The 21,190-nt window shown below is 42.7% G+C and overlaps 1 protein-coding gene across 6 annotated transcripts in view; it reads right to left on the bottom strand.

The window, feature by feature from the left end:
• LOC137624481 (uncharacterized) overlaps positions 1-20,880 on the bottom strand; it is a 123,987-nt gene extending 103,107 nt beyond the window's left edge. For 4 of the 6 annotated variants that reach the window (XR_011040734.1, XM_068355258.1, XM_068355261.1 and 1 more), the window contains exons 1-2: positions 20,749-20,880; positions 3,461-3,687 (exon numbers count right to left, since the gene is read on the bottom strand). Coding sequence is in view for 5 of the 6 variants with exons in the window: in XM_068355258.1 (XP_068211359.1) it covers positions 3,461-3,473 (13 nt within the window). In the remaining variant the exon portion in view is untranslated. Of the gene's footprint in view, positions 1-3,460; positions 3,688-20,644 lie in introns of all 6 variants that reach the window. The other 2 variants (XM_068355262.1, XM_068355259.1) reach the window with 2 other exon arrangements.
• Positions 20,881-21,190: the final 310 nt, after the last annotated feature.

Here is a 21,190-nt window from a genome sequence, read left to right as displayed (position 1 = left end):
CCCTCGAGACCGACCTCTTGGGAACCAACTTCGCCCTGGGGGAAGTCACCACGAAGTCCACTCCTCTCTTTCTCTTCAGCGTAGGAGAGACAGCCGCTGGTTTGTTACCCTGGCCGGTGAGTGCTGGTTTCATAACCCTCATTAACGCCCGTGCCAGCGGATCAAACCATGTCTGCTGCTCCAAGGACACAAGAGTCCGAAATCCTCACTAAGGTGAAAGGGATCGGGCGATCCTTTGGAGAGGACGCGACGGTTCCTGCCTGAAAAGAAGGTGGGAAGAATGCTGTACTGACCTGTCTTCATCCTGCACTACCAACCTGTGCTTGGATGGAGGTGATCCCGAGTGCCGCCTAGGAGCACGCGTCCCTGCTGCTACCACCGGCTGTGGAATTCGCCGCGAACTATGGTCGCGAGAGGGCGAACGGTCGCGCAAAGGCGAATGGTCGCGCGGGCGCGCAGGCGAGCGGTCGCGCGGGCGCGCAGGCGAGAGATCGCGCGGGCGCGCAGGCGAGCGATCGCGCGGGGCGCGCAGGCGAGCGATCGCGCGGGCGCGCGGGCGCGCAGGCGAGCGATCGCTCGGGCGCGCCGAGGGATCGTGCTGCCGCGTAGGTGAAGAAGATCGCTGGCGGTAAGCGATGGCGAGCAGCATGTGTAGGTGAATGATCGCGTGATAGGGTGCGATGGTGATCAGCATCCGCAAGAGGGCGAGCGTTCAGGGTTGTGCGATGAGGAGCAGCATGCGTAAGCGGGCAATCGTGCAGGGTTGTGCGATGGCGAGCAGCATGCGCAGGTGAATGATCGCGTGAAAGGGTGCGATGGTGATCAGCATCCAAAAGAGGGCGAGCGTTCAGGGTTGTGCGATGAGGAGCAGCATGCGTAAGCGGGCAATCGTTCAGGGTTGTGCGATGGCGAGCAGCATGCGCAGGTGAATGATCGCGTGAAAGGGTGCGATGGTGATCAGCATCCAAAAGAGGGCGATCGTTCAGGGTGGTGCGATGAGGAGCAGCATGCGTCAGCGAGCAATCGTTCAGGGTTGTGCGATGGCGATCAGCATCCGCAGTTGAGGGTCGCGCGATGGCGATCAGCATCCGCAGTTGAGGGTCGCGCGATGGCGATCAGCATCCGCAGTTGAGGGTCGCGCGATGGCGATCAGCATCCGCAGTTGAGGGTCGCGCGATGGCGATCAGCATCCGCAGTTGAGGGTCGCGCGATGGCGGTCAGCATCCGCAGTTGAGGGTCGCGCGATGGCGATCAGCATCCGCAGTTGAGGGTCGCGCGATGGCGGTCAGCATCTGCAGTTGAGGGTCGCGCGATGGCGATCAGCATCCGCAGTTGAGCTAGCAGCTGGCGAACCATGTTCCTTCAGAAGTGTTGGAGAACGTTGGCGTGCCAGCTGTAACACACGTGGGCGATCCGGAGATCGCTGGCGAGCTGATGATCGCTGACGAGCTGACGATCGCTGGCGAGCTGATGATCGCTGACGAGCTGATGATCGCTGACGAGCTGATGATCGCTGACGAGCAGAAGGCTACGCGTGGAAGCCTGCGCATAGAAGAAGAGTCCTTGACCCCGACCTGAACCGAAGTTCTAGATCGCGAGGGCGAACGTGGGCGCACAGGGCACGTAACAGGAACCGCAGGGAAGATCATCTTGAAAGCGCTGACGAACAGAAGGGCGCGCAGGGAAACCCTGACACGCAAGGGAAGAACCCCCGTGGGGGCAACCCTTTGCTCCGAAGGGATCGTTGTCCGCCGGGAGACTGATGTCCGTCGGAAGACCGCTGTCCGTCGGGAAGACCGTTGTCCGTCGGGAAGACCGTTGCCCGTCGGAAGACGAGATTAGACTGCTGTCCATCTGCACCAAGACGGAAGATCGAGAAAAAGAAGTTGTAGGCTGCAAACGGAGATTCAAAAAGGCGCCTCAAGCACCCTTATAGGGAGATGAGAGGCCCTTACGACGAGGCCTTACGGCGAGGGAGGCCAACAGCAACAGCAACAGAAGAAACCTCCGAAGAGGAGTCTCTATGAGTGTACTCTCTCGCGAACGAAAGAGAAACACTTCGTGGAAGAGACTGGTCAGCCAGTGACCTAAAAGAGGCAATCCTCCGAAGAGGAGCTCCTGCAGTTGCCCAGCCCCTTGAGCGAAACTGCAGGTGCGACCGCTCAGCACCAAGAGCATAGTCGCACGAAAAAAAGGCAAGAGAAGAACCCCCCAAAAGAGGAAAAGCTCAAGCCTGGACAGGAAAAAACTTCCCTCGGAAGGAAAGTTATCCGCCCAAGGAGGCAAGCCTCCTGACTGTTCTAAAATGAACTGGAGAGCTGTCCGTCGACACGGGAGTACTACCAGTAGAAGGAGACACGCCCCTGACGACAATACAAGGGGGGAGGCAGCAACAGCCGAATCCCCAGGACTCAACCAGACAGCTCACACCGTTGCTATATTACAGAAACGAACTAGATCGGTAACTGTAAAAAAATAAAACAAATAATATTAGTACACATTCATTCCCCCGGGAAGGCTCCGAAGAGGAATCCCGAGGAAAAGGAACAAGAATTACACAACGGGCACGTGCCCTCACAACCACTTACACTCGCGGAAGGAGAGCTGTAACCAAAACAGAATTATAACAATTATAATTATGTAACTATGTAATTATGTAATTTAAAAATGAATGAACACTAAGGAAAAAAACGAAAACCCCGAAAGGAATCGTTCTACAAGCTGAAAAATTAACAACTACAATTAGATTCATAAACTAATTGAGACAAAATGTACGGCGTAGCAACCCCACCCACACGGGAAGGAAGCTACAAGGGCGTAGTAAAACATAGTAAAAGGGTGAACGACCTCAAGAGAGAGAGAGAGAGAAAGACCGAAGTCAAACTCGATCGCAACCCATAAAATTAGGCCGTGGTGGCCTAACTGCCGAGGCCTCCACGTAGATATCGTACACTACACACACACATCTGAAAAGGAAACTTACTTATTTCTATACTCAAATATATATACAAACATGAAAACATGTTTACATATATATTGAGTAAAAGAAAAGTAAGCGATTAAGTAAAGACAAAACAGACAATGGCTGCCAAGCGAGGACCAAGACAGAGACGTCTGTCACAGTCCGAGCCAAAAGTGAAAGTGAGTATTCACCTGTGTGTGAGGGGGAGGAGGGGTAGCTAGCTACCACTCCCCTACCCCCCGCTAACTAGCGCGGGGGTAATACACCCTCGTTAAATTCTAATGGCTCGCCATTTCAGCTACGCTAAAAGTAATAACCCTTTGTAAATAGCGTGGTTTGTATTTCGGTTACGGAACAATTACATATTGGTAGATACAGGAAAGTATAAAACAGGGGTTTGCATTTCTATAAAACTAAAAATGAGAAAATAAATACAAAACAAATGAGCAGAAAATGTTAGAGGATACCGTCATAAATCGTCAAGAACGTGATACGTACCTTCCATATCCATGCTTTCAGCTAAACCTTAATTATATCTTCCAACAGAATTCACAGGAACTAGGCGGAGAGATCTGACGAATGGCAAAGGAGCATGAGCAGACCCCAGTACATGGTGATGGCCGCACACAAAGAAAACAATGATGTCACTAGTTCTTCTCGCGTCACTATGGTAAATCCGGAGTAAAAATCCGTATCGTCAGAACTGGGCTTTAGACTTACAACATCTAATAAATAAAAAACAAAAAATAAAGATGAAGATATGCATAATCTGTTTTTCAAGAACTTCAATGTATCAACACATGCAACATATATGTAATAATGAGAAGACAGCTTTCCTATTCCTGAAATATTGAAGGTGTCTCATAACAGACTACAGTATTAATTTTTCCAACATTTCCTTGTTACGCAAAAGCTCCTCTCTTGACTATGATTCTACAATATCAAACTACTATTGTCTTTTCGCACCAAATAGAGAACCTTACCCCTGAAATATGAAATTCCAGGAGTACAAGATTCTGGTTCATTAATCATACTATAGGCCCTTGTCAATCAAAAACACCTCAAGACTTCGCCTCTACATTTAGGTTAACTTTAATAATTCAATCACAATACTACTATATTTCCCTCTACAAATGGTATACTTCTAATTCTATTCAACCATAAAACTCAGCACAGTGCAAATTAAGTACGATATTACAGTTTGCTATGCACCAACAAATTATTTCCAAGAAGAAAGGAAAGATAAATACTAGGAAGAACTGCAGTGTAATAGATAAGATCCCAGAGAGAGATATGAAAATTGTGATTGGCAACTTCAATGCTAAAGTTGGAAGGAATAATCAAGGGATAGAGAATGTGATGGGTGTTGAGGGTCTTGGCAAAGTTGCAAATGAAAATGGGGCACATTTCATAACTTTATGTTCAACACACACTCTTGTTATTGGAGGTCCTCTCTTCAGCACAAGGACATCCACAAATATATATGAATTTCACGATGTGGCAATTACAAAACTAAAATAGATCACATAGCAATTAATAAAGAGAGGAGGAGGACTCTGAGAAATGTAAGAAGCTATAGAGGTGCAGATACTGGTAGTGATCACCAGCTCCTCATTGCCATACTAAAATTAAAACTGAAAGCACTCAACAGAAAGGTAGATAGAATACCTAGGTTTAATACAACTAAGCTTCTAGAAGATGAGCAGAGAAACATTTTCAATTGAATGTAGGAATCAATTTGCAGTCTTGGAGACGGTTAAGAGACAAAGAGCAGACAATTAATGAAGAATGATGTGACATTAAGAACATACATCAGTCACTTGGTACTGAAATTTTGGGACATGCAGTTACAAAGAGAAAACCATGGATATGTAATGATACTTGGGATAATATAAAAAGGAGACAAAGACAGAAATTGATTGTTGAAAGTTTTTGAGGAAGTAATGAAAATTACAAGGTTGAGCATGCTAAATTTTCCAGTATTGACGGTGGTAAAAGAAAAGCCAAGAATAAATGGAGAGAGCATTTAGACATGAAAGCAATTAAGGCTTACAAAGCTATGAATTCAATGAGTGTCTATGATGTAAAGAATTTCTCATAAAATTATTGACGAAATCTCTACTGGGGTAAAGAAGCAGCATATCCCTGTCAAAAAGAGAGATGGATCTGTTATATTAACAGATGAAGAAAGGCAATGTTGGATGGAACACTTTAGTGAGGTCAGGAGTAAGAGATATGAAGGGAATAATCTGATTGATATACCTGAAGCTTAGGAACACCTTGATGAATGAATTCAGTGTGTTTGAAGTCGAAGCTATCCTAAAAACATAAACAGATGGAAAGCCCTTGGATACGATGGAATAAATGCCCAGATGACATTGGCCGAAAACAAAGTGATTCGCAGAGTGCTTACAAGACTATTTTGTAGAACATGAAGAGGCAAAACCTAATGAATGGGAACTAAGTGTGTTAGTGAGAAAAAAAAAAAAAAAAAAAAAGACCTGACTAATTGCAATAATTACAGAGGCATCACGCTTATGTCAGTTATGAAAATATATATTACGCTCATCTAAAGAGACTCGAGAGAAAGAATGATGAAAAACTGAGAAATGAACAAGCAGGATTTAGAAAGAGTTAAAGTTGTACGGACCAAATTTTAATTTCAAGACATATGGTACAGCAATGTGCAGAATATAGAAATCTACTTTTGATGGCATTTGTGGACTAAGAAAAAGCCTTTGATAGTGTGCACTGACCAATTTTGGGGAGTCCTGCATTATTATGGAGTTCCTTTTAAATATGTAAATTTTATTAGGACTGTTCATGATCATAGCAAGTGCAAAGTTAATGTTAGAGGAGTCCTATCAAATTAATTTCCAGTGAACAGTGGAATACTCCAAGTTAATGAATTTGTCACCTATGTTGTTCATCCTCCTCATGGATTTTGTAATGCATAGAACAGTTGGGATGGAGAAGGATTGAACTGGATTGGTAACAGGAAATAAGCTGACCTAGAGTACCGGGTATGTTGATGATGCTGTCCTTATTGGTAGAACACCAGAGGACTTGCAAAGCTTGCTTACCGGAATGCATAAAATATCACATGAGGTTGGACTCAAGATAAATAGATATGCAATGGAAGATGAAATGTTATTTTCATTAGTAAAATAAATTTTTGAATATACTTACCCGATGATCATGTAGCTGTCAACTCTGTTGCCCGACAGAAATCTACGGTCGGGATACGCCAGCGATCGCTATACAGGTGGGGGTGTACACAACAGCGCCATCTGTGAGCAGGTACTCAAGTACTTCTTGTCAACAAGAACTCAATTTTCTCCTCGGTCCACTGGTTCTCTATGGGGAGGAAGGGCGGGTCCTTAAATTCATGATCATCGGGTAAGTATATTCAAAAATTTATTTTACTAATGAAAATAACATTTTTCAATATTAATCTTACCCGATGATCATGTAGCTGATTCACACCCAGGGTGGTGGGTGGAGACCAGCATACATGTTAACAAAAAAGCTAAGTATCCCGTATTTCATTTTATTAGTTATTCAAAAATAACATAAAATAAATAAGTACCTGGTAAGGAAGACGACTTGAACCATTACTCTGCCTTTATTAAGTACGTCTTCCTTACTGAGCGTAGCGGTCCTCTTAGGATGCTGAACGACTCTTAGGTGCTGAAGTATAAAGGGCTGCAACCCATACTAAAGGACCTCATCACAACCTCTAACCTCGGCGCTTCTAAAGAAAGAATTGACCACCCGCCAAATCAACAAGGATGCGGAAGGCTTCTTAGCCGACCGTACAACCCATAAAAAGTATTCAAGAGAAAGGTTAAAAAGGTTATGGGATTATGGAAATGTAGTGGCTGAGCCCTCACCTACTACTGCACTCGCTGCTACGAATGGTCCCAGGGTGTAGCAGTTCTCGTAAAGAGACTGGACATCTTTGAGATAGAATGATGCGAACACTGACTTGCTTCTCCAATAGGTTGCATCCATAACACTCTGCAGAGAACGGTTCTGTTTGAAGGCCACTGAAGTAGCCACAGCTCTCACTTCATGTGTCCTTACCTTCAGCAAAGCAAGGTCTTCTTCCTTCAGATGAGAATGTGCTTCCCTAATCAGAAGCCTGATGTAGTAAGAAACTGAGTTCTTAGACATTGGAAGAGAAGGATTCTTGATAGCACACCATAAGGCTTCTGATTGTCCTCGTAAAGGTTTTGACCTTTTTAGATAGTACCTAAGAGCTCTAACTGGGCAAAGTACTCTCTCCAGTTCGTTCCCCACCAAGTTGGACAGGCTTGGGATCTCGAACGACTTAGGCCAAGGACGTGAAGGAAGCTCGTTTTTAGCAAAAAACCGAGCTGCAAGGAACATGTAGCCGTTTCAGATGTGAAAACTATGTTCCTGCTGAAGGCGTGGATCTCACTTACTCTTTTAGCTGTTGCCAAGCACACGAGGAAAAGTTTTTAATGTGAGGTCCTTAAAAGAGGCTGATTGGAGAGGTTCAAATCTTGATGACATAAGGAACCTTAGGACCACGTCTAGATTCCAGCCTGGAGTGGACAACCGACGTTCCTTTGAGGTCTCAAAAGACCTAAGGAGGTCCTGTAGATCTTTGTTGGTGGAAAGATCCAAGCCTCTGTGGCGGAAAACCGCTGCCAACATACTTCTGTAACCCTTGATCGTAGGAGCTGAAAGGGATCTTACGTTCCTTAGATGTAACAGGAAGTCAGCAATCTGGGTTACAGTGGTACTGGTTGAGGAAACTGCATTGGCCTTGCACCAGCTTCGGAAGACTTCCCATTTAGACTGATAGACTCTGAGAGTGGATGTTCTCCTTGCTCTGGCAATCGCTCTGGCTGCCTCCTTCGAAAAGCCTCTAGCTCTTGAGAGTCTTTCGATAGTCTGAAGGCAGTCAGACGAAGAGCGTGGAGGTTTGGGTGTACCTTCTTTACGTGAGGTTGACGTAGAAGGTCCACTCTTAGAGGAAGAGTCCTGGGAATGTCGACCAGCCATTGCAGTACCTCTGTGAACCATTCTCTCGCGGGCCAGAGGGGAGCAACCAACGTCAGCCGTGTCCCTTTGTGAGAGGCGAACTTCTGAAGTACCCTGTTGACAATCTTGAACGGCGGGAATGCATACAGGTCGAGATGGGACCAATCCAGCAGAAAAGCATCCACGTGAACTGCTGCTGGGTCTGGAATCGGAGAACAATACAACGGGAGCCTCTAGGTCATCGAGGTAGCGAACAGATCTATGGTTGGCTGACCCCACAGGGCCCAAAGTCTGCTGCAAACATTCTTGTGAAGGGTCCACTCAATGGGGATGACCTGACCCTTCCGGCTGAGGCGATCTGCCATGACATTCATATCGCCCTGAATGAACCTCGTTACCAGCGTGAGCTTTCGATCTTTTGACCAGATGAGGAGGTCCCTTGCGATCTAGAACAACTTCCTCGAATGAGTCCCTCCCTGCTTGGAGATGTAAGCCAAGGCTGTGGTGTTGTCGGAGTCCACCTCCACCACCTTGTTTAGCTGGAGGGACTTGAAGTTTATCAAGGCCAGATGAACCGCCAACAACTCCTTGCAATTGATGTGAAGTGTCCTTTGCTCCTGATTCCATGTTCCCGAGCATTCCTGTCCGTCCAATGTCGCACCCCAGCCCGTGTCTGATGCGTCCGAGAAGAGACGGCGGTCGGGGTTCTGAACAGCCAAAGGTAGACCTTCCTTGAGAAGAAAGCTGTTCTTCCACCACGTTAGAGTAGACCTCATCTCTTCGGAAACAGGAACTGAGACCGTGTCTAGCGTCATGTCCTTTATCCAGTGAGCAGCTAGATGATACTGAAGGGGGCGGAGGTGGAGTCTCCCTAACTCGATGAACAGGGCCAGCGATGAAAGTGTCCCTGTTAGACTCATCCACTGCCTGACTGAGCATCGGTTCCTTCTCAGCATGCTCTGGATGCATTCTAGGGCTTGGTTGATCCTTGGGGCCGACGGAAAAGCCCGAAAAACTCGACTCTGAATCTCCATACCCAGGTAGACAATGGTCTGGGATGGGACGAGCTGGGACTTCTCTAAATTGACCAGGAGGCCCAGTTCCTTGGTCAGATCCATAGTCCATCTGAGATTCTCCAGACAGCGACAACTTGTGGGAGCTCTTAAAAGCCAGTCGTCTGACGGAGCCGGACACAAGATCATGGTACTGCTGCACAGTCTGTGAACTGTCAACCATGGGGAAGCGAGGAAGTACAGCGACAACCCGAAACTGTCTAGACTGTCTGGGTAGTACAGACAACTCCTTATCGGGTTGCTGAGGTTGCCGCACTGCGTCACAACAAGTCACCTCTGCTGATTGTTGAACGTCTTCCCAGTGACACACTGACTCCGTAAAAAAAAAATTTTCTATCAAGGACTAAGCTTGGACTGCATGTCTTGCAACAAAGCTCAAGGTCTATGGGAGCAGGTGTGGCAACAGACGGGGTTAGCGACTGAAGCGGAACCATTTACCCTCCCTGGAAGCATGTTATGCTTAAATAAAAGTCCATAGGAGGCTAAGCAGCTTAAGGCTCCTCTCCAAATGACAGAGTCCTCAAGGGAATATCAGAAGGAGGGAGAACAGCACTTTCTCATCTACAGGAACCATATCCGAGAAAAGCTAAGTTCTCTCAGTGAGGGTTTCACTGGTGCAAAAGCAGCAGACCAGAAGGCAACGTTATGAAACTTGCTTGACAGTCTTTGAACTGTCAAAAACTGAACTGTCAACCACAACAGGAGCGTGAGGACATACAGCACTGGTGTATAAGTAGCAGACCAGAAGGCAACGTCATGTAACTGCATGACAGTTTGTGAGTTGGCAACAACCAAAGATGTGTGGGGAAGCCTCAACTCCTGCCTGACTAGTTCGCTGCTGGCGAGTGGCGGTAACCACAGTGTGTTGCGGAGGCTGACACACCGTGTCAAAACACGGCCGCTTGTGGTAGCTCCCGCACGGCAACGGAGTGCTCTGTGTGTGGGAGTCATCATACATCTGGCAGGGTTGACTGTGCATGGGTGGAGGAGCTCTCACAACAAGAGTGTGAGAGCATGAAGCCATGCCGGGCGCACAACCGTGGGAGGTGTAGGCCCACGGGTGCATCGTCAACCTTCTCCGCAGTCGGAGTGTGGGAGCTGGCAACAACAAAAGCAGAGTGCTGGTGCGTGGGAGGGGCTGCGGTGGGTTGAGGAGCATGCGGTATGGTATGCAGAGCATGCTGTAAGGTATGCAGAGCATGCTGTAAGGTATGCAGAGCATGCTGTAAGGTATGCAGAGCATGCTGTAAGGAATGCAGAGCATGCTGTAAGGTATGCAGAGCATGCTGTAAGGTATGCAGAGCATGCGGTATGGTATGCAGAGCATGCGGTATGGTATGCAGAGCATGAGGTAAGGCATGCGGCTCATGCTGCATGGTATGCGGCTCATGCTGCATGGTATGCGGTGGGCTGAGGAGAATGCCGCATAGTGCTGGAACCCGGCAACTCCTGATGCGGCAGCTCACGCATGTTAGCAGATGGTGCAGCAAGAACATGCGTCTGGCAGTGAGGACTGCGCATCGGTGGAGGAGCTCTCACAGGTATGGTGTGGGAGCAGGCAGCCGCAGTATCTGCTGAGCGCACAACCTCGGCGGGTTGTAGGTAAACAGGCTGAATTGTCAACCTTCCAGCATGATACTCCTGCATGAAGGAGCAAGCTGAGACTGTATAGTCTGCAGCATGGACCACTAGGGTCTATGAAAGACAACAACAAACGGAGCTACTGTCCGTTGTGACTGAGGGTCTAAAACAGCTGGTGCGGCAACAGACGGAGTTACTGCCTGTTGCGGTACCACCTAGCCTCTCTTAGGAGGTGTGCAGTTGTCGTACTACAGCGAGTCCGAACTGACCCAGTGGCTACACCTAGGCCGTTGGACTTGCGCGGAAGGGACCGACTTGCACTTAAAAGCTGCAAGATTTGGTCCATGGTTTCTGCGAGAAACCTCTTCCGCAGACGAGGAATAAATGGGCTCTCTCGTCTTTGTGTGGGTGGGGTGATCACGTCGGCAACGTGTGTAGATACACCCGAAACCACAGAGGGAAACGTCTGTTCGTCGATCAAGGCCTGAGGAACCCATAAGTCCTTCGACATTACTTCTCCCCTGGGCTTGGGAGCTTGTAAGAGGTATCGGACTAGGTGAACAACTGGCACGAACAGACGAACCCTCGAACGCAACACTGTAACACTTTGCGCATATCACTTTTTCACTTTTGATTTTCTGTTTGCACTTATTTCACTGAACTCGAAACTTTAAGTGGTTTGTACCTGAAACACGCAATCCTATCCTTCATTAAAAGGTAGTAATTGCGAAAACAGTATTACAATGTAACAGAAAAACATAATGAAAGATAAAGAATTCAGTGGCTGGAAAAGAGACTAAACACTAGATCAAATAAACTACGTTTAAAATCTCTCACCGCATAAAGCCTGGGAACAAGAATAAAACTCTAGAAACGTTTTACCTTCTTCCCCTCTATCGACTAGGGAGAAGAGCAAAAAAACGAGAACAACGTTACCCGCTTGAACGAAACGTTTATCCTCCTCTCTCTCCCTCCGTCTCTATCTCTCTCTCTCTCTCTCTTGACTTAGAACCTGAGAGATGAGCCCAATTATATATATCGTTAAAACATATTATTTGTTAAAGGAAAAAAACTGAAAGGTTTCCCAAATAAAAAGTTCCTTTATTAGAATTAAAACCATTTAAGCTAAGAAAGAATGAACGAAACGCTAGAATCGGTTTACTCTTACTGCAACGTGAAACCGTGAATACTCTCTCTCTATCGTAACGATAGAGCGCAAGTTGAACGTTCTGAACGTCAACAACTGCGGAGACCAAACAAAACATTAGTTCAACTTTGAAAACAGTACGAGACTTATCAAAGAAATTCTTTCAAAAACATAAAATTAAAATAGCATAAATTCTTAACAGGAAAAACGATATGACGAGCTCAATGTTAATTAACTTCGGTTCCAAGTAAGGACCGCCTACTATTAGGAAAGGTCGCATATTTTTTTTTAAGGAAAGTTAATCGAAGAGGCCTATAAATGGCGGAGAGATATAAAATAAAAAGTGAAAAAGAGTCTATACTCTCTTCGACACCAACACTTCCGTCTAAGGGAAGGGTCGGCCATTTAAAAGTGAAAGAGAGTCCATACTCTCTTCGTCACCATAATTAATTCAAATTAATTCCAAAAGCTTGCTAAGCTAAAGATAAAGCTTCCTGAATAGCGAAGGCTAAACTCTAGAGCAAATACATCACCAAATCGTGAACAATAACTCCAGAATCAACAGCGTATCCAAGTAGGTCTAGCCGGAGGCACGACAGAGGAAAAATTGAGTTCTTGTTGACAAGAAGTACTTGAGTACCTGCTCACAGATGGCGCTGTTGTGTACACCCCCACCTGTATAGCGATCGCTGGCGTATCCCGACCGTAGATTTCTGTCGGGCAACAGAGTTGACAGCTACATGATCATCGGGTAAGATTAATATTGAAAAATATCATTTGAAGGAGAAAGGATTAATAAGGTAGAATCATTTTAATATTTAGGAACTATGATCCCTACTACAGATCTTTAAAATTTGAGTTTAATGGAAGATTGAAAAACACAAATCAGACAATGACTAGGTTAAGTAAAATTTGGAAATCAAATTACCTGAAATTACACATAAAAATCAGGCTATATATCAGTTTAGTGAGCTTGGTGTAACTGTATGGACATGAGTCATGATATGATAATGAAACAATTTCCAACAGATTTTGTAGATTTGCAAATAAATCCCTCATAAGAATATTGGGAATTAAATGGCAGGACAGGATTAGAAATGAAACTATAAGAGATTACTCGAGTGCCACATGTGGTTGAGATCATGATGAGAGGTACATGGAGATGGTTTGGGCATGCTCTTCGCACTACCCAAAAAAGATTAGTTCACCAAACTTTCAACTGGGCTCCACAAGGCACTAAAAGAATTTGAGGACCCAGGCCTACATGGCTCAGGACTATGAAGTGTGAAGTGGGAGATGATGAATGGAAAGGTATCGATTTAAAAGATCAAGATAGAGACGTCTGGTGAAATCTGAGGCCATTTGCATCAATAGGCGTAGGAGGAGATGATGATGATACAACTGACAATTTTTACGCAGGGAAAACTAAGCAAGTTCCATAATAATTTTAACACTTACTATAATGATAAGGATGATATTTTGTCACCAGCACTTCTTTGAAAGGAAGAATAAAACCTGTGAATTCCACCAAATAATTCTAAATAAAATTGTCTAAAAAGCTAACTGCAGTAAATAAAAAATTACGTCAAGACGCAAACTTTACCAAGTCTGACCAGATTATCTACTTCCGCTAAACATCTGTCACTTTGTTTTAATACAGTATCCTTCTACTTACCCTTATTAAGTGATTTCATTTTATTTAGTGATCTCAAACTATTTTCACCACAAACCCCCTACTTGAGAGCCTACTGTGTTGAAATCTCAGGCATTATTCTCCTGTAATTACACCGGTGCTGTTTGGCTACTGGGGTACCCAAAGACTAGAGTGGCCTAGGAGCAGATGCCAGGGGAGGGGGACCTTTCCTGTTTGGCTACAGTGGTAGCTGGGGACCCAAACACGGGGTCTTCATGCGCTCAGAGCGGGGCTGGGAAACACCAGGGTGCCGTCCACCCAATCCCAAGAGGTGGCATTTAAAGGAGCCCTTTCCTACTACAGTACATACTACGCCAGACTGGACTTTGACTTCTTCCTCTACTTCGTCTTAAAAGTGAGAACAGGGTAGGAAGTCGACGAGGAGAAGGAATATGCATGTTTCTTCCTCTTTCCAAACCTTCACCCAGGCTCCACAACCAGACGTGTTTAAGTTCGAGACATCCAGACAACTAAGCTCCCACAAGAGGTCCAGCAGGAACTACAACACCATGGAACTCTCACTGGGGAGGGGTAGTACGCCCACAGGGAGGTAGAAGCCACAAGGAAACTGGGGGCATGAAGCGATCGGGTCAACGGAGATGCACATTAACCCCAAACCTAAAGCAAAACATCTTTACAGCCAAGGGGCCACGCTAAGCCTAGAGAGAGGGAATTGCTGCAGACATCACAAGAATCCCCAACACCGGGAACACATAAACCACGAACTTCACCACTGGCATCACCAAGGGAGACACTAGTACTGGGGAGCCTACATGAAAAACCTTTGGAGGCCAAAAACTTCCATAGGTCACACTTTTCACCAGTGGTAGCACAAACACAGAAGAGCCTCAAACCTATGAAAGGATGTGGCAACACTGTGGGAACCCTACATGCCACCCAAACCTGAAAGCCTGCCGGGGTAGGTCCGAGGGCTCCTTGCTTCTTACACACCCAAGGAATGTTGGACACTGCATAGGAAGCCATGACCCACACCCTGCAAACAGGGATGATTGCAAACAATCCTGCCCCTTGCGAGATGCACAGAGTTTGGATCTACAACCAGTATCCATGGTTCACATCAGAACAATTAACAGTCACCATTCACTTACTGAGAGAAAAGTAAATGAATTAAAAATATTGATTAAGGGTGGAAAAGTAAGTCTGTACTTGATGCGGTCCAAAACATAAGAGGAGAGATTTTGACAGGTGGAGGGGCAGGGCTCCTCGGCCTCGATCCCAGCTGTCACTTAACTGCTTCAATAATGAAAGCTCGCACTGAGAACATATTCCCTACCTAAAGAACAAGGGTTTATATTCCCATAGTAGTGACTAATGATAAAATGGCACAGACAATTCTAAAAAAAATCTAATATATCTAACTACTCATTCCCTTATTTTCTATTGGACGCTACACCTATATTTAATGTGTTCTAGGTATGCCTAAAATAATCTGATTTTTCTGAGCAAATGTCCATGAAACATTCCCAACTCTACAAGACAAATGATTTGTCTCTCTAAATGAAATCCATGACTTTCTTATTAGCCTATTCTCTTCAGGACCTGGGAATATGCATGATAAATGACAATACCTTAGTACAGTATCTGCATTTCTTTTAAGAATAACAAAAAATATATATACAGTATAGGTAACTTAGGAAGTCAATGCACTAGATATTGTAGTATTAAACGACAGTCAATGATTTTTCAAATAACATGAGAAAATTAAAGCAATTCTTAATAAAATTATATTCTTAATCTTAAAAAATAAAATAAAGAGAGAGAGAGAGAGAGAGAGAGAGAGAGAGAGAGAGAGAGAGTATAGGTATAATACACTAGATATTGTAGTATTAAATGACAGCCACTATTTTTTTTCAAATTGCATGTGAAAGTTAAAACAATTGTCAATAGAATTATATTCTTATTTGAGAGAGAGAGAGAGAGAGAGAGAGAGAGAGAAAGAGAGAGAGAGAGAGAGAGAGAGAGAGAGAGAGAGAGTGTATAGGTAACTTAAGAGGTTAATACACTAGATATTGTAGTATTAAATGACAGCCACTATTTTTTTTCAAATTGCATGTGAAAGTTAAAACAATTCTCAATAGAATTATATTCTTATTTAAGGGAGAGAGAGAGGAGAGAGAGAGAGAGAGAGAGAGAGAGTATAGGTAACTTAAGAGGTTAATACACTAGATAATGAAGTATTAAATGACGGCCACTATTTTTTTTCAAATTGCATGTGAAAGTTAAAACAATTCTCAATAGAATTATATTCTTATTTAAAAGAGAGAGAGAGAGAGAGAGAGAGAGAGAGAGAGTGTGTGTGTGTGTGTGTATAGGTAACTTAAGAGGTTAATACACTAGATATTGTAGTATTAAATGACAGCCACTATTTTTTTTTTCAAATTGCATGTGAAAGTTAAAACAATTCTCAATAGAATTATATTCTTATTTAGAGAGAGAGAGAGAGAGAGAGAGAGAGAGAGAGAGAGAGAGAGAGAGAGAGTGTGTATAGGTAACTTAAGAGGTTAATACACTAGATATTGTAGTATTAAATGACAGCCACTATTTTTTTTTCAAATTGCATGTGAAAGTTAAAACAATTCTCAATAGAATTATATTCTTATTTAGAGAGAGAGAGAGAGAGAGAGAGGAGAGAGAGAGAGAGAGTGTGTATAGGTAACTTAAGAGGTTAATACACTAGATAATGTAGTATTAAATGACAGCCACTATTTTTTTTCAAATTGCATGTGAAAGTTAAAACAATTCTCAATAGAATTATATTCTTATTTAAGAGAGAGAGAGAGAGAGAGAGAGAGAGAGAGAGAGAGTGTATAGGTAACTTAACCCTTTTACCCCCAAAGGACGTACTGGTACGTTTCACAAAAGCCATCCCTTTACCCCCATGGACGTACCGGTACGTCCTCACAAAAAAATGCTATAAAAACTTGTTTTTCATATTTTTTGATAATTTTTTGAGAAAATTCAGGCATTTTCCAAGAGAATGAGACCAACCTGACCTCTCTATGACAAAAATTAAGGCTATTAGAGCAATTTAAAAAATATATACTGCAAAATGTGCTGGGAAAAAAATAACCCCCTGGGGGTTAAGGGTTGGAAATTTCCAAATAGCCTGGGGGTAAAAGGGTTAAGAGGTTAATACTCTAGATAATGTAGTATTAAATGACAGCCACTATTATTTTTCAAATTGCATGTGAAAGTTAAAACAATTCTCAATAGAATTATATTCTTATTTAAGAGAGAGAGAGAGAGAGAGAGAGAGAGAGAGAGAGAGAGAGAGAGAGAGTGTATAGGTAACTTAAGAGGTTAATACACTAGATATTGTAGTATTAAATGACAGCCACTATTTTTTTTTTCAAATTGCATGTGAAAGTTAAAACAATTCTCAATAGAATTATATTCTTATTTAAGAGAGAGAGAGAGAGAGAGAGAGAGAGAGAGAGAGAGAGCACAATCCTCTACCTAGAGGTTTTAAATAAATGACAACCTGTTGACTATTAAGAAAATAATTTATAGTTTTGCTTGATAAAAAAGAAATATAAATAAAAAAACATTGCAACCAAAATTAAATTTAAAAAAAAAACCTCCTTTCATTAAAAAATCCTAAATAAGGAATTGGAAGTAAAATCAATATCCCTAAAAGGTTTTTAAAAAATCCTAACATACTGTAAGGTTCACTTTCCCAAATGATCTACAAAGAACTAAAAGGTCCTATACACTGTAATCAAAATATACAACATCCATTCAAAAACAAAAATGGACAGTATAAGCATCACCAAATAAAGTACAATAAAAATATATGAAGCTAAATGTAAAAGAAATAAACACAAGATTTCTCATAAAATATATCACAATGAGTCAGCCACTAAACAAAGTAAAACAACCTAATCTGATTCATACTTTGAAATTAACAAAATACAGCTATATCGAGACAACTGTAGTAGGTTGGCCAGGGCACCAGCCACCCGTTGAGATACTACCGCTAGAGAGTTATGGGGTCTTTTGACTGGCCAGACAGTACTACATTGGATCCTCCTCTCTGGTTACGGTTCATTTTCCCTTTGCCTACATACACACAGAATAGTCTGGCATATTCTTTACATATTCTCCTCTATCCTCATACACCTGACAACACAGATTACCAAACAATTCTTCATCACCCAAGGGGTTGTCGCACTGTAATTGTTCAGTGCCACTTTCCTCTTTGTAAGGGTAGAAGAGACTCTCTAGCTATGGTAAGCAGCTCTTCTAGGAGAAGGACACTCCAAAATCAAACCACTGTTCTCTAGTCTTGGGTAGTGCCATAGCCTCTGTACCATGGCCTTTCACTGTCTTGGGTTAGAGTTCTCTTGCTTGAGGGTACACTCGAGCACACTCTCCTATCTTATTTCTCTTCCTTTTGTTTTGTTAAAGTTTTTAAAGTTTATATAGGAGATATTTATTGTTGTTACTCTTCTTAGAATATTTTATTTTCCTTTTTTCCTTTCCTCACTGAGCTATTTTCCCTGTTGGAGCCCCAGGGCTTATAGCATACTGCTTTTCCAACTAGGGTTGTAGCTTAGTAAGTAATAATAATAATAATAATAATAACTGACACAGTCGGCTATTTACATAACCTATGTAGTAGACCTCTAAGAAGAGATAATATTCTACGGGCCTAAAGGAAACCCAATACATTGGCTCCTGATTGATTGATTTGAGGTTTTCTAGTGTCCTGACACCTACTTATTATTATTATTATTATTACTTACTAAGCTACAACCCTAGTTGGAAAAGCAGTATGCTATAAGCCCAGGGGCTCCAACAGGGAAAATAGCTCAGTGCGGAAAGGAAAAAAGGAAAATAAAATATTCTAAGAAGAGTAACAACAATAAATATCTCCTATATAAACTATAAAAACTTTAACAAAACAAGAGGAAGAGAAATAAGATAGGAGAGTGTGCTCGAGTGTACCCTCAAGCAAGAGAACTCTAACCCAAGACAGTGAAAGGCCATGGTACAGAGGCTATGGCACTACCCAAGACTAGAGAACAGTGGTTTGATTTTGGAGTGTCCTTCTCCTAGAAGAGCTGCTTACCATAGCTAAAGAGTCTCTTCTACCCTTACCAAGAGGAAAGTGGCACTGAACAATTACAGTGCAGTAACCCCTTGGGTGATGAAGAATTGTTTGGTAATCTGTGTTGTCAGGTGTATGAGGATAGAGGAGAATATGTAAAGAATATGCCAGACTATTCAGTGTGTATGTAGGCAAAGGGAAAGTGAACCGTAACCAGAGAGGAAGATCCAATGTAGTACTGTCTGGCCAGTCAAAAGACCCCATAACTCTCTAGCGGTAGTATCTCAACGGGTGGCTGGTGCCTTGGCCAACCTACTACCTACTAACCTCCTGACTTGAACCAGAAAAATTAAGTCAGGACTTTAATAAACTTTAAATGAAAACACAGTAACTCACACCAAGATATTGCTTTAATTGAGCCTAGTAAAAGAAAATCTTACATCAGCTTGTCATATTTCGAGCTTTTTATTTCATGTTTGTTTACCCAAAATTACTTATATTCCTCCTTTCATTCCAAAACCATGTATCTTTAAAATTATAAGTGGCCTGGCCTGAGTGGCATACAATTATCTAATGCTTCAGGGAACTAATTCAGACAATATCTTCAGAGATTCCCTTACGGTATAAGCTCATACTGATAGAGTCAATTCTGATGTCTAGTTGAACTATGTCACAATTACATGATAATTTTGTGGTAATCAATTAAAAATCTATTATAGAGGAGTTCAAGTCTACTTAAGCCTAATAGTCAAGTGTCTGCAACCTTCCCCCCCTGGGGGGGAGGTATATTATAGGTCTACCTACTAAGTTATCAGGAGCCACTGCCTGGCCCTCCCTGGTCTTAGCTTGGGCCGAAGGGGGACATGGGAGTTGATCACATGTACTATAGTCGGGCTGCAAGACTTTGTTTCTAGCCTCTGGCATTCATGAGCCTACCTTGCATAGGCCTCTCGTCCATACAAGACGATCGGAACACTTCAACGTGAAGGGCTGGGATTTCATGGGCCTCTTTAATATGAAGGTTTTGGCTAATTTTGTTTCAAATTCACCATTGACAAGCAATTTTATTTATGCTTAAAGTATATATCTAACAATTACATGCTGTTGATCCTGTAACTCAATAAGGTGAGTAGGCCTAAAAAAAAATTTAAGCAAGCTTAGGCAATATCCATTACATTAACCATGGGAGTCTATACCTTTAAAGGCAACAGCTAAAAAAAAATAAAAAATTAAATTGCCTTAAGCCAAGTTTTATCCTATGATAGGTTATATAACTTTTCCTTTACCAGCTTATAGGTAAACCCTAAAAATCTGGATTTTCTCATTTCTTCTAAGCAAGTCTTACATAGTTTAACAATGGCAATGAAAATTGCAAGTGCCTTTCACAGCAGTTTAACAACATTGTAAAATCTAGCTTGATTGTGTGTTCAGGCAAGCTACAGTAGGCCTAGTTTGTGTTGACTTATAATTCAATCTACTTACAACTCTTGATCATATAAAACATTGTTTAAAAAATTATTTTAAAAATACAAAAACAACAGATATTGATAGGCCTACCGGTAGACATGACCTGACCTATGTTGTGACCCAGGTTCACTGGAGCCTCTGTAATAGGCCTAACTATATTTGTTGCTTACGGAATCACTATTAAATCTACTTGACATTATAGATAAAATCTTGTTAATGGAATTAATTTACTCGTATATCATCTGTCAACTAGGCCTAAGGTAGCTTACATTACCAGGTTAGTTACCAAGTCAAGGAATCTAGCAAACTAAAACACCAATACGGAATCAAATAGATAAGGCAACTATATATTCAACATAGTTATAAACAAAACATAAAACGCCATAATATAAAACATTTCAATTTGAAAACTTAGGCCTAAATCCCGCCAAATCAAAACCGTGGGTTAAACCCTCCATCATTGTTGATCGGAGATTGATTAGAAGCACATCTCCCCAGCATCCCACGGGACAAATCTCCCACCAAAATCAACCACCTTCGTCTGAATAACCCAAGACTACAATGGAACCAAGACAACGACATTTATGTGCAGGAGACGACGAGAAATAATGAAATTCACCCGACCTCGGAAACTTACCCATCTTAAAGTGACCTAACCTAAAATTAGGCTGACCCACAACCATCTTGTGCCATCATTTCGGAACAGATCATTTCTTTCACCTATAGGGGGAAGGTACGTACCTATGAAGAACAGCTTGCCAAAATCGCTCAATGCAATAAGGGAGATAAAAACAACAATTAAAATTTTTGTTCGGAACGCCCGTCTGCCTACTTGACCGCGATATATAGCGTTTGGCTTTTGTTTTTGGTGGCTGTACGCTGTCAGGGTTGCCAAATAACTTGACATCCAAACCGCGGTGCAAAGCCTCAAAAGTAGCGGCAGTTGCTTCAAAAGTAGCCCAATTATAGTAACTTAGCCATCATTAAATTGGTACTAAAAACTACTGATATTATATAATATAGAAATAAATTAGTGGGCAGGGGATCGAAACCAATCAACTAAGATTTTATAGAAGAGTATGATATCGAAAAATGTACATAATTTTTATTCAAAAATACTGAAAATAAAGCCGTATATTTTTTTGGGCAAAATTAAATACTAGTTGAATGACATTTAACAAAA

Source organism: Palaemon carinicauda, chromosome 31 (assembly GCF_036898095.1).
Source record: "Palaemon carinicauda isolate YSFRI2023 chromosome 31, ASM3689809v2, whole genome shotgun sequence".
NCBI classification, from domain to species: domain Eukaryota; kingdom Metazoa; phylum Arthropoda; class Malacostraca; order Decapoda; family Palaemonidae; genus Palaemon; species Palaemon carinicauda.
This window is presented reverse-complemented; position numbering and strand designations above follow the sequence as displayed.